General features: G+C 33.3%; 1 protein-coding gene across 6 annotated transcripts in view; it reads right to left on the bottom strand.

Annotated features, from left to right (window-relative positions):
* Positions 1-14,688, bottom strand: part of LOC124641358 (A disintegrin and metalloproteinase with thrombospondin motifs 16) — a 167,120-nt gene that overhangs the window by 91,732 nt on the left and 60,700 nt on the right. For all 6 annotated transcript variants that reach the window (XM_047179423.1, XM_047179424.1, XM_047179420.1 and 3 more), the window contains exon 2: positions 3,116-3,212. In XM_047179423.1, coding sequence (XP_047035379.1) covers positions 3,116-3,205 — 90 coding nt within the window. In that variant the 5' untranslated portion in view covers positions 3,206-3,212. The remainder of the gene's footprint in view (positions 1-3,115; positions 3,213-14,688) is intronic.

Raw genomic sequence — 14,688 nt, 5'->3', positions numbered from 1 at the left:
TCTAAACAATGCTGGTCAGTTGTTCGTCTTAATGTGCTCTTTGACTAGAAACTAATATATCGTTGTTTTTATAATGGAAATTATTTGCATAGTTTTTGGCTTTGTTCTGAAGCTTTAATTGTTTCCTGATCGATGACAAAATCAATATGTAAATCGTATTTTGTCTTGTTACCGTATTGTGGATACACGCCTTTTGGATTCGATGAAAGGGGTATGTTATATGGAATCTGCCTATCTTTAGAGTCAGGTAAAACCTATGTTATCGATAAGCTATCCCATGGTTAAACATTCACTCTTATTACAAAGATATTACGCAAAACTCTTTCCTCTAGCTTAAATAAATAGTAAATATATTTTATCTCTGGATTCCTTCTAAACTTCCAATCTTTGAGCTGCAAATTGAACTTCAAACACCCTCTTACGGAAAAATACATCAACATCATTCTATCATTGCCACACTTGCATAAATTGCTGCTCAAGAAAGACTTTTATGTCAGACTTTAAATAAAGTAACGTTTAAGTTTTCGGATCTAAAGTATCTATTGTCAAAACCCATCACAAGAACTCTGACTCAACAAAATAAAGGTGTGAACACACTAGCAACAATAAATGTTGTCACATCACATTAATATGAACCGGTTGCTTATGAAACCGATCACGGGGCGTGGTTTGACACCAAATGCCGACTGGTGCTTACTATCAGTTGTTCGACTGTTATGACTTTGCGACTTCGTATGGTTTTGGCCGACTTCTCAAATGTTTACGAGATAAAGTAATATGATATAATAGAGGCGTGGTAATGGCTGGGTAAATACGTTTGGTGGAGACGTGATTTGTAAACGATGAGGTTAATATAGTAGTAGTTAACTGAAGTAAAAGGGGGATCATGATTCTGTAGAGAATAAAGATAAATTGCTCTTCATATGTGTTTTTTATACATAAAAGTATTGTTGTTGTTGGTAAATATTGCCCTGATTCTTAATGACATAGGACTCGGATAGCAGAAATAGAACAGTATTATGTTCATTGATGGTGGCTTATAATGAATGAATCTACTTAACTTTATATAATGTAATGTGTTACAATTATGTGAAACTGTTATCGCCTTCAGGACTACTGATGCGGATCTGAGCAAAAACTAACGCTATTGGTGAAGAGAAAAAGTGTTAGTTCATACAGTTATAAGGTGTTTGTAATTATTTTTAAACGGATTAAGCAGGCGTCTGGTTTTCACATACTTAACTTCTATTTACATTTGAAAAGATATTCTAGATCCACCTCATCTCATTGTTTAAACAAACTTCATTTACGTATTTATTTTTTGAATATAGAAAAAAAACGGTGTGAATAACACAATTTTTTTCACCAGTAAAATCACCTCCGATTGATCGCAAAAAAATGGTCAATCAGTCGTTATAAAGGTGTTCGAACGATCAATGTTACAATGTCCAAACATCCTTAAATGACAATAACATCATGTCAAACTTTTTCCACTAATTCAGGCCCAAGTTCATCGACAACATAAACGTCAGTTTCTCAAAACTGTTACCTAACAAGGAATTTTCACGTTCAATTTTCAAAGTGAACAATTTATTTACTTATACACACATATTCTACTTATCTGCATATCCTACCTAATCTAAATATTTTTAGAAATTATAAAAAAGGGGAAAAATTAAAACTGCGTCATAAAACTCATCCGCATCTATCAGCGGCGATCGTGCCCAAAAGGCAAATAAATAGTTAACAGTTGGTTTAAGAAAAACGGACGTTTTAGCTATTGGTGAAATGGGCCTAAACGTGTGTAATAAACATCAGTTTGAGTTAACGATAGGTTGATGACGCTCAAATGTCAAAAGGCCAACAGAAAGTATTGCTATTTTAAAACTAACTCATCTATTAACGTAATTTTGTGGTTTGTGGCTATTTAAACTCACAATAAATCAACGATTCGCTCATTCATTATAAAATAAAATACTCTATTTATGGTTCTCTTGAAAATGTTAGTAGTTTTGCAAAAGATCTCGCAAAACTAACGTTTTAATACCACAGATACAGTGAAAGTAATGCGGTAACTACATGAATTATGTATGTACGTGCGAGCCACTGGAATGCCGTATAACTTCCGAAAAAAATCCGTATTACGGCAACAACTGCACGGCAGCCGATAAGTCACGTGTTTTGCACACTTTTGCCAATATGGCCGCCGACCCTTGACAGCTGTCAAATTATCCCGCGCTTTTTCAATGGACTTTTCATAAACTCTATAATAATTAAGGTAAAAAGAACACAGCACGTGGTAGACATTGCAGGTAGCCAATCAGAATATTACGACACATATAAAAATTACAGGTGTTCGTTAAAATTAGCAAATACTTATAGATCATATTTATAAAATAAGATGTTTAATAAACGCGTTGGGGTCTGTAACTAAGAGGTTGCGAGTTACCAAATAAAATGTGATTTTTAATTACAATTTTAAGGATCCCAACACGAAACTTGACCAGAAATTATTATAAAACGATTTCGCATTTGGCATGGAGACGTGTTTTGGCTCATCAGGCAACTAATAATTTTACATTACATTTGCATGTATAATGAGGTACAGAGAAAGAAAGCCGGTTTTTGCCAAAATTTCGTACAGAACACACTGTTTATCACGATTAAATACTCAGAATGTCAAGCGTCGATTTCGTTAGATGTTTATGACTTTTCATAATATTTTATACGTTTGTTATTTATTGTCTAATATCTGTTAAACCGGAGATTATGTCAATATATTTCAACACGTTTGTGTTCATGCTTATTGGGTCGTGAGAGGCACCTATTTAAGGATATTACGCATTTAAAAAGTATGTGAATTTGTGTTCAAATTGTAATTATAAAAGCTTGTTTGTATTGTAATAAATTGGGTGTTATCTAAACTCCACTTTACGTAAATAATTTTGAATTACACCAACCATTTTTTATTTTATTTTTTGTCTTTAAACAAATGTAAAATCACTATGTAATATTTTTTTTAACCGTTTATAAGACCAGGGGACTTTTATAACACCCATACCCACGCTGAATATTTCTTTAAAACTCTAACGCTCTATGTGAAATGGTAACTTACCTTAGTGTCAAGTGTGTGTGTGGAGAAGAATGAGCAGAGAAGAACGAATGCGGACAGCCAGTGGGCCGACACGTACGGCGTCGACTCCATTGTGAATCTGGAACAACACAAGAACTGATGAAAACCAGACTTCAATATAATATAAAGGGTCTGAATCTGAATATTAATAGGAAAGGACTGACTGGCTGAAGGAAAGGAGTACCTTTCATCGGAAAACATATTGTGCCGACCCTAAATAAATTGGGAACAGGGTAAGAAGAGGAAGACATGGAACATTTGTATTGGTACCTAAGTTTCAGTGCTGTTTTTTATAAAAATCTGGGTGTATACAATCTTCTTAGGTTTTAAGAAAAGAATGTGCAACCTTTGCTTTAGCTACCTATTGCAACAAGGAACATTCAACCAAAATTAATGTGTTCCTGCCAACAGATTGTCATAAACCTTTATACAATTGCATATTAAACATAAACAATAAAGCATTACATAATCACAACAACATTAAGTACCACGAGGACCAAGTATTGCCATACAAATAAATCACCGCGCTTGTGTTGCCAGTTTTCACCGCAGAAATTCTCAGTACCAAAGTGTACATAGATCGAGCGATATGGACGTATCTTGCGATCTCAAATACTGCTTGCAAATTACGCTTGGTGTCAAGAAATTGTGTCCTTATTACGTCTTGTTATCTCATAATGGGTACAAGGTAGTTATTGTTGATATCTACTCGGAACTTTTGCAGATACGTATCTGGTTTTTTATTTAATTAAGGGCGTCGTACTGTCTGGCGGTATTTCACTCAGTGATAGAAGGAAAAATATTTGATTTCGTAACTAACTTAACTATAGTGGTATCTTGGTATTGAAATTGACTGATGGGACGAACTAGATAATTCAGTTGGATCTTTTATTCTACACCCCATATAAACGTCCAGCCTTTTCCCAACTATTTAATGTTTGGTTCCAATTTAACAGGATACAGCTGAATACCAGTGTTTTTCATGAAACGACTACCTATCTCTAGCAATCATGACAGGCGGAACTTACTAGTTTAAAGAGCCTGAACGGAAGATCTTGTCATGACAAGATGCTCACCCATTTGCCATTAAAAATCGCCGATTGGATCGCAAAATCTTTGCTATATTTTAATGAAAGACGCTCCGGAAATAAAAAATCAATCACTTCAACCTATTACGTATCAAACATTTTAATTAACTACCAAAGCCGGTGACTAGATTGACACATCAAGTGTCAAGAGGATCGGAAGTGAGCGGCGATCGCTGGAGGCGATTGTGACGACCTCAGCATCATCAGATATAGCTTACAATGCGAAGCTTGTTGTCCTGTGACTAGAGATTTTTATACACAGATTTATTTATGTTCGGCAACTACCGAGAATGGTAGATTTTTGACGTTTATTATAAGGGACTTGCGACAAAATTGTACTGTTCCTAAGTAAATATAGGCATACAAACCTGTAATGTAATTTGGAATGTATCTTTTATAACTTCTGTGTATGTATTGCTGTTGGAGTACCTAATAAATAAATAAAAAGTAAAAAGAAATGAGTATAAACTTCTGCATTGGGAACCTCCTATGTTTTTAGGAAAGTCGCTTATAAAGTATAGTCTTCGTGTGTTTTTAATAGTATTTTTTTTACACAATTCGTACCAAAAATCAATGTCAAAGTTTATTAATCAAAATATATCATTTAAAAGTTGATTAACTTATCTCCTTCTTATTTAAGGGTTCACTGACTAAAATTCAATGTCAAAAAGGCCACCTTTCTATACACAAACAACTTTGATTAAAGATATAAAATACTCAGAATAAATAATAATAGTGTAAACGGCTGTTTATGGGACTGCGAATCACGCCTTTTAACATAAATTAAGCATGTAATTGAATAACCCATACTTAAAAGAACAATATTATTTAGGATCAAAAAGTAAATAAACTCGAAATTGGATGTTATTTATTTCAATTTGATAAACGTAAAAATAACAATTACAATATATCTTATTTATATTTTTGATCTAATCTTATTTATTTTGTTAACAATCTAAAATTCTAAATTATCGAAGGCTTTAATTAAAAACTTATTAGTTATGGCTAAAACCAATTTACAAATTATTTATGGTCATATTGCTGAAATTGCTACAGTGACCTTATTGTGAAATAGATACCTATAGTTCGGCCGCTCAGAGAATGCGTTTCTGACACATCGCGATTGAACTGACGACGTAACTTTGTAATGGCGTTGCAGTACGATAAAAATATTTTTGCTGGTTGTTTATCGTTTTAACAATTGTTGAGCATTAAAACAACATTATTATATCAATAATAATCAATGAATGTTGTAATTTTGTGCCAAATTGAGTGTCAAATAACTTGGTAAACAATATTTTTCTAAATCTATACTGCGCTATTACAAGGTTATGTCAGCGCTTTATATTTGTAGTGCTGTGCTAAAAATAACAGGCAAGTATCGTAATCTGTTCTGGTTGATGGTTCTTATACAGTTATACTTATAATATAAAATAATACTTTTTGTTTTTCTTTTTAAGAATTTGAAAATAATGGACTATAGGATAACTTTTATGAAATATAAAAATAAAAGTATGATCAAACTGAACGCGCGAAAGAAAGTAGCATTTTTATATTTAGGTTGAAATTGGTAACCCCAAATGGCATCATGGGCCGTCATTTTGTGACGCTAAATAGTCGTTTGTTGTCGTTTCGTGCGCTAAGACTAAGTGCCCTGCCTCATTAGGACGCCAATGACGACGTCGCCGGCTACGTATCCAAGCAGTTAGTATTGAAATGTATGGAACGTCGCAACGTCGCCAAATTGGAGGCGTGGCCACGAGCTACAGTTCCCTATGTGGCTTCTGGCTACCGTGGCAACTTGGCGACGCGACGTGGCCACAGTAGCCACTATAATGTACACGGTAAAGCGCACCTCCCTCACACAGTCGCCAATGTGGTCGCCAATTAGCTTGCAATTTCTTGAGCGACGACGTAAACAATTGACTGTCGAGACGCCATGGCCACTCGACTTGGCGACATTTGGATGCCAGAAGTAGCCAGACCTGTGCCGCTTGCGACGTCGCCATGGCGTCCCAGTGAGGTAGAGCTCTAAAAACCTGATTTTGGAAGGTTTTGACCGAGATATCAGGATTGATTCTGTTATTGATAATACCTAATATAATTATACACGTAGGCGAAGATGATGATGAAGACACCACCTCCTCAAGCGAATCGGAGTCTGATTAATATTCTGTACGCACATTCAATTCAATGTACTTACTTTATTGCATAGAAATACAGATTGTAACTTTGTAACAAAGAATAAATAAAACGATTTTATTATATGAATATTACCTTTTTTTGGTTTCCACTTAAATAACTAAAATATAAATTTTAAATGATTCCGCCAATTTAAAACGAAAATAATCTTAAAATAATGCGGCGGTTTATTTTGGGGGAACGGTAACGAACTCAGTGTTATGTTGTGCCCATCACTAGTCCTGACTAACTGATAGGTGTCAGGAACGCATTCTCTGAACGGCCGAACTATAAGAAAAATTAATGATTAATTTCCTTGTCTTTTAGATTAGATTAAAAATTACTTAATATTTTAATATGAAGGTCTATTTTAATAAAAAGCAAGAGAAAACAAAAGTTTCATCTCCATTTTCAAACTCACAAAAAATCAAAACTATAGATTAAAAATGTCCTCTTTCCCGCCAAAGCGGCTGTTCATAAACAAACAAAAAGTCACATCTGAGGTCGTCGCTCCAAGAAGGACAATGTCTTTTCGCAGAAACGGACGCGGCGAAATATTAATAAAGCAACGTTCGCGCCCGGGACATGTTTCCGCATTGGCCGACCGGTCCCGGACAGGTGAAAATAAACCAAGTTAGTTGTCTTTTAGAGAATTATATAATGCCCGGTTGTGGTACGAGGTATTTTGTCTTTGTAGCGAAACAGATTTGCAGACATTGTGGTGTCAGAAATGCACCTTCTTTCATATTTCAAGTACATTTTATTTTCTAGCTTGTAGGTAACTATTGTAGGTTTCTCGACAATTTAAGAGGTTATTTTTTAATACGCTATATTTTCTATTATAGCCGAGTGATTGAGTCTATAGTTTTTATTTTCACACTTTTATAATGGGTAAAATAGATAAGTTCTTCAAAGTAATAAAATAAAGATATAAATAAACTTTTGGAATAAACAAATCATAAATTATGATGTTTTATTACAACCACAACTTTATTTACGATGAAAAACGAGAAAAATCATCAGTAAAATAAAAATATTTGAGAGTAAATAACTATTGAAGAGTCACAAAAAATAATTCAATTTTGACGCTTAACCAGCCATCACAGGTGACCATATAAAAAAAAAACATGAACATTAATTTTAAATGATTTACGTCATATATGGATGGCCTTTTATCACATTCATTCACCTTTAAGAATTTCTCAACGAGTCGCTTCAACGAGCACAAAAAAACTCAAATACTTTAATATGACATACGTAAATCATAAATTAATTTATAATGGTGTGTTCTACCATAAAATCCACAAAATGACGAATTACCACAAAATGACGAATTACCACAAAATTACGAATTATTTAAAAGTTGATGTTTATTCGTCTTCCAGAATATATAGAACCTTTTCTTACACCTTAAATAGGTACCTTCCTGAAAGGCACAATTTTTGACCGACTGCCCAAAAAGGAAGAAGTTCTCAATTTGGGTGTTTGTATTGTTTATATTTATACTAGTCCTTGTTGAGCATAAATAACCATTTTCAAGAAAAAGCTTGATCTTTGTCAGGAAAATTCTAGAAAATTCCAAACCAAGAACCTGTATTTTACCGTTCCCCCTTTTCCTTATAAAACGGTGCTGACAAAAAATGTCGCAAGGTACACGCAGCGTCATAAATACAAACAAAATGGCGGCTGACTGAATAAATCATGCGAAGACCGTTTGTCCAATTACTCGCGTGTTTAGGGCCGAAATATATTGCATCAGGTTTCAATGGGCGTAAATTATTGCGATTTTATTGTACTCTTGTAATAACATTTTATTAATTCGCCGTGCAAGTACGATTCCTTTTATTTTTAGATGTTTTATTAATTGGCAACACTGTTCCGTTGTGAGGAATGTTGTAACCTTTTTAGGAAAGAGTATTTATATCGATAAGTGCTGAAAAAATTACTAATTTATGTTGGTCTTGCTTATCATCAAACCATAATATTGCAATTTTCATTAATTAAATAAAATTTACCATTTATTGTCATGGTATTGAACCAATTTAATAGGGTAAGGCTTGCTAGCAAATGGTATCTTTCAGAGACAAACATTCAACCTCACCCAGCTTACATTATCAATTTCAACATACTATGTATATTAAAATATTAGCAATTTAAATGTATTCGTCTAGTGATCACTTCAATATCGAACTACCAACACAAAACACTTACATTTTATCGTAAAACCGTAACATTTTGACATGCATGTGTATATAACGTTAAGTTGAAATAACCGTTTATGTGCCGGTGTAGGACCATTGAGTTTTATCGCCGCAATGCATTGTCTATGGCTTGCGAGTGTTCTGTACTAGAAGATTGTTCAACATGGCAAATATGGTTTTATTCTATGCAATCATAACAACTGTAGAGGTTTTTAAATCTGTTGACTTTTCCTGTTTTGAAAATCAGGAGGCAAACGCTTGCCGGGGCTGTGGGATTGTTCGTAATAGTTAAAGTTCATAGGTCAGTATTAACACGGTTATGTTTGTTAAGTACAATTTTTTTTTACTATATGAGAATTGACCTAATAAAAGGTGAAGATAGTTTTTAGGTCCCAACCCTTATTGATCTCTTACACATGATTAAGAATATACTCGTAATTTGATTGATTATTGTACTAGACAGAGGCACTATTATTAGAGATGATTAATATTATTGTTTAATATTCAACTTTATGCAAATCATAGGCATACGTAACAGCAGATACAATACTATATAATATTTCGATATCGATCTATAAATAACCAGTTGCGTTTTTAACGCAATCGCTAACAAAAATTAAGGAAATCGCCGCTGACTGATAATTACATAATTATTTTATGTTTGTTTTGTTTTAATTAATTAACCGAACCGCCTTGGAGTTAGAAACGAAATAATGTTAGTTATTTATTGGTCGATATTGTCACATATTTGTTGCAGTGAACTGTACTTTGTTACTAAAAATAGGCATTTAATTGCAATCACCGAATAGTTCGAAATCATGGAGCGTATAGATATCTGTGGAATACTAGGATTAAATGCAAAAACAATACGTTTTTTTTATGTTCCCATTTAAATCCTTAATATTTATTTATATTTCAATTGTAATTAAACCTACAAAAATAACATAAAATAGTTTATACCAAATACCGAAAAAAACAATCACGAGCCTTATTATCCAAAAAAAATATTAAATCAATTTGAAAATAGAATAGCGCATGCGACAAATGGAACCTATTAAAACAAGTGTCATTGTCTATGATTATGAACATAATCTCCACTGCCGGACCGCATGACAGTATTTTATTTTAATTCTAGGAAGCGGAATTCGAAATTAATTACAGTAGAATTAATATTGTTGTTGAATAGTATTTTTATTAAAAAAAAAACTGATATGTTAAGAATTATTTCGAATCGATAGAACTTGGTAGAAACTAAACTTTGTCCTGTGTTATTTAACTTATATCTATTACTTTATTGAATCGGGTGCATCTCAGTAAATGAAGTCGTTAGGGAATTACCCAAGCAACTTAGAAAAGCCTTGCAAATATGTTGACCTATTGACAAAAAGTATAGATTTTTTTGGGTCAATTCGCCATCTTGCTTTGTAAAGTTAGTGGAAAAGTCTTTTCCCAGTAATTTCATCTATTACATCCTAATTTTATTTTAAAAAATCTGCTAAAACTAAAGATAATTTAATATCCAAGTGCGAGCAAAGACCCACAAAAAAAAGAAACCGCGTTATAATATTACAAAATAACGTTGCATAGAGCGTGTGAACGTTAGTTACGACATTTCGTACAAAATGGCCGATTTTACGAAATAACCAATTTAGAGACGAGACGATTGTTCTGCCTTTAAATCATGGAAATAACGAGATAATTATATGTTACCCGAACAAATTGATGGCACAAAAATAAAGACGTCTTATTATTTGAAGAAAAAAAAACAATTTGACATTTTGATTTATTTTCGGCGGGTTTCTTGGCCAATCGTTTTATTTTAGCAACATATTGAATAGTATTATTTTTTTTTGGTAATGATTTGTTAACCGACTTCAAAAGAAAGAGGAGGTACTCAATTCAGATATTTGTATGATCTTTTTTCTTTGATTTGATGCGGATAATTAAGAACTTCAGATTTGCGTAAGTATGGTACGTGATATTACTGCAACGTTTCATGAAAACCCATCTATTAGTTTTTTCATGAAACCATAGATACATACAACTTTCGCGTTTACAATATTAGCAGTATTACTGAATACCACAGACTTGCTTGTATTACTGAATAGTTCCAAAGACAAGTTATCATAGATTTACACAACACACACGGACATAGACAATTTACTTTTCAAACTATTTTTGCAATAAAAATAACTACAAATAACTTGGAAGCATGTATGGAATAGGCATGATGACAAATTTTTAAATTCCTTTGTATGATGTAGGTATACGTCTATTTTATATGAAAAAATATTAATTTTAAGAAAATGCGAAGTTTTTTTATCAAATAATTGCATTTTTCTCTGTCCACTTTGAATCCGGCGCGACAACGCTTGTCAGTGTCATGTCGTCACTTGTGACGTCACGACTGAAATTACAAGTCGCAAGTAAACAACGCTCGTGCAATAATTAAGTTTTTTGTGTTATTAAATATGAATTCGAAAGGGCAAAGGTGCTGTGGGGTCCCCCAGTGTAAGAACACATCCAAAACAACTCCTGATAAGTTATTTGTGTACGTTCCTCACAATAAAAAAATACGAAACAAGTGGCTTAAACTTGCAAGGCGAGATTCAAAAGCAATATTGCCCAGGGTACAACTTTATTTTTGTGAAGATCACTTTGATGTAAGTAATTACATAGTTCTCTAGATTCTAGCATAGTTTATAATGTAAATAACTATTTCGAGGTTAGGTTTCATCTCTCATTGTTTTTTAATTAAACTAGTATACTTACATGGAAGTTTTAACATTTCTAAATTCAGCTGAACAAAAATCTTTATTTGATGCCAAAAACTTTCCCAGCATTATGATATCAATTCTAGGCAAATTAGCGCTGTTTGCCTTGATAAATCCGGGCTCCATAACTCGTGTTATAAACAATCAATTAACTAAAAACAAAGATCGCAGTGGAAGTTCACAATAACGAAATGAGACGTTTGCGCGCTTTCGCGCGAGTTGTTTTGAGAGATGACGTCACGAGCTCTGATTGGTGTTCAAGATATCATGGCGGATTGCCTTATTTCGTAATTTTATTTTATAAAAATACATATTAATCACATTATTAATAAAGAAAACAATGCGCGTTTTATATTCCAAGCTTCAAGTTTAATTTAATAAATATATTATTTTAATGATTTTTGATTACTGTCATCATGCCTATTGTGAAGTGTGTGAATTGTTATAAAGAATGTTTTTTACACAAGATAAAATATTTTAATTGTTGTTAATTAAACATAGTCGCCATTGCTGAGAAAGGCATTTTGTTATAAAACTTAATTTATCTATTACTGGTGCATGGGTGCATGAGTATATATGCTGGTAGAAAAATATCTGTTCTTTACCAGAATTCAATAGTTTTCTATACCACGGAGAAGAATGGATATTGTTAACACTATTAATTACCCAACTGCCGAAAAAGGTTATTCCAAGAATAAATCGAACATTTTTGATATCATATGAAAATGTATCTCAAAATAAACAAAATGAATCTATTAATTTCATATAAATTTATAAAATTATCACCATATTCAATTACATATTCAACACTATATTTCAATTACCAAATATAATGTATCGTCAAAACTTGCGCCTACGCATCAATCTTCATGACATGACACTGCCATTAAGCTAACTACGATTTGCAAATTGGCTAGACACAATGTCAAAATCAGTAGGTTATAGTTCAATTGCGAAAAAGATATAGAATAGACCGTGCCCAATATTTATTTATTTATTAATACTTTATATACAAAAAAATGGTACATTGTCGGAGTCAATTGCACAAGGCATTCTCTACCAGTTAACGGGTAGGAAGTTTACAGTAAGGTACAAAAAAATACATAAAAAAATGGAAGAAAATAAATAATTATTCTATCTTTCTGCTGATTTGCTTACTAAAGATAGGAATTTGACATAATACACACGTACACAATTTGACATGTATAAGGCTAATGTCAACAGCCTATGTCTAGTAAGTAAACCAACATATTGTGAACGGCCCTTATGGGGACTTTAAAAAAATCTCTTGGATCAATGAAGGACTTAATGCAAGTTGTAAAAAAAGTGTTTTCATAAAATATCACGCGGCATTTCTGAATCAATTGACACAGAACAGTTTAGTACTTTCGGCATTATTGAGGCCCAAAACACTCGGCAATTACAGTAATAATAAAGTAATATTTACTTCTTCTTGTAACACGTTAACTTTATATTTCCTGATCCAATAAAATACGAGAACGATCCGTTAATCCTTTCCCGAACACCGAAAGCCGGCATTCAATAAAGGATAAACCACGCCGAAAAATATAATCTTCCTTGGTACAGTCATCTTCAGGTCAGTGGTAACAGTTTTATAGGAAAATCGTACTTAATACTATTGAGTTAAGGTGCATGACAGTTACCACTGATGTGCAGTTTACTGTACATTTCATGTTTCGCGCGCCGAAACATTTTCTGCTAATTGGCCTCCTTGATAAGACCTTTGTCGGCCGGCAGAATGACAACCGGCATAATTATATGTACTCTTCTTTGACGATTATTTATACGAGATTAAAAAATGAACGGGCCTTTAAGGAAGCGGAGTGGATATCCCGGGGAACGAATTTATTGCGATATACGAAAACGATGGCTTTGTTTAAGAGCCGTATGTTCTGTTGCGTGATCAAAACGGTATGGACCCGTTTGTGGAAAACGTGATTAAATAATCTCAAGTTGAATATTTCTCCTATATTTTTTTATAGACAAAACTACATTGACGTCATAATGTATTGATACTATTTTGCACTGTAATGTTTTCCTACTTATAAAAATCATCCAAAAATTATAGGTTGCCAACGAAGAAAAATTCTATCTACATAGGGCTAATTTTAACCAATACAATACAAATACAATACAGACACCAGTATAAATAACAACAATGTAGTACCTAATAAACCAAAAACTACTAACTAAAATAATTAAATGAAGACGTGTGAATTCCTCACACGTTTCACGAGAAATAAACACAGATAAACACTATAATTACAAATGGAATCAAAATCGGATATTGCAATTATTATTCCAGTCAGTAGTTGAAATCTAATAACTATGTTTAGTAACAAATAAGATATTGCGAATATAACGTATTCTCGTGATAGGTGAACATTATAAAGTTTAAGTTTAGCAGAAGGTGAATTTTGCACAGTCACTATACCTAGTTATATTTTTTTGTAAAATTACCATCTTGTTATATATCTTTGCCGTTCCGTTCATTCATTCACTCTGCATGCGAGCGGCATCAAATGGCAGATTTCAGAAGGGGCAATGTCTTTAACGAAAACTGATACCTATGAGAAAGGCAACCTACCTAAGGCACGTATAACTACTGCATTTCTGATATTTTCTTCAAATCAAGTGTTTGTGTTAATTTTAAAATCTGACCAAACCCAACTCAATGGCGGCCCAAATATTCTTCTGCGTCAATTTTCATAATCAGTAATTATATGAAATTTGACATTACACACGCAACAAAACACCTGTCTACCATCTACTGTCGATTGCAAAAAATACAATTACCATTCTTATTTCAATGAACCTTCTTACATGCCTACACAACACCTCTTCTGACCTATGCCCTCGTGATCAGCAGAAAGACTTTTAGAAATGATTGACGCTCCTGATGAAGCTAACAAATAATAAATACAACTAATAAATTGCATTACGGCTTAGAGTCTGCACACTGAAGACTTTTTAGTCGGCCGACAATTGTCTCGGGCCCTTGAAAATAAGGAGTTATCCCCTAAGCTTTTTCCCAACTATGTTGGGGTCGGCTTCTAGTCTAACTGGATGCAACTGAGTACCAGTGTTTTACAAGGAGCGACTGCCCTATCTGACCTTCTCAACTCAGTTACCCGGGCAACCCAATACCCATTGGTAAGATTGGTGTCAGCTTTACAGGCTTCTGACTACTCGTAACGACTGCCAAGGATGTTAAATGACTGTGATTGGAGATGCACATAACAACGATCAGGTACCTTTTAGACCGGTGTCAGATCGTCAATTTTTTTTCA

This window comes from Helicoverpa zea, chromosome 22, assembly GCF_022581195.2.
Source record: "Helicoverpa zea isolate HzStark_Cry1AcR chromosome 22, ilHelZeax1.1, whole genome shotgun sequence".
Classification (NCBI taxonomy): Eukaryota; Metazoa; Arthropoda; class Insecta; order Lepidoptera; family Noctuidae; genus Helicoverpa; species Helicoverpa zea.
The sequence above is the reverse complement of the archived record's forward strand: the minus strand, read 5'-3'. Positions and strand labels throughout refer to the sequence as shown.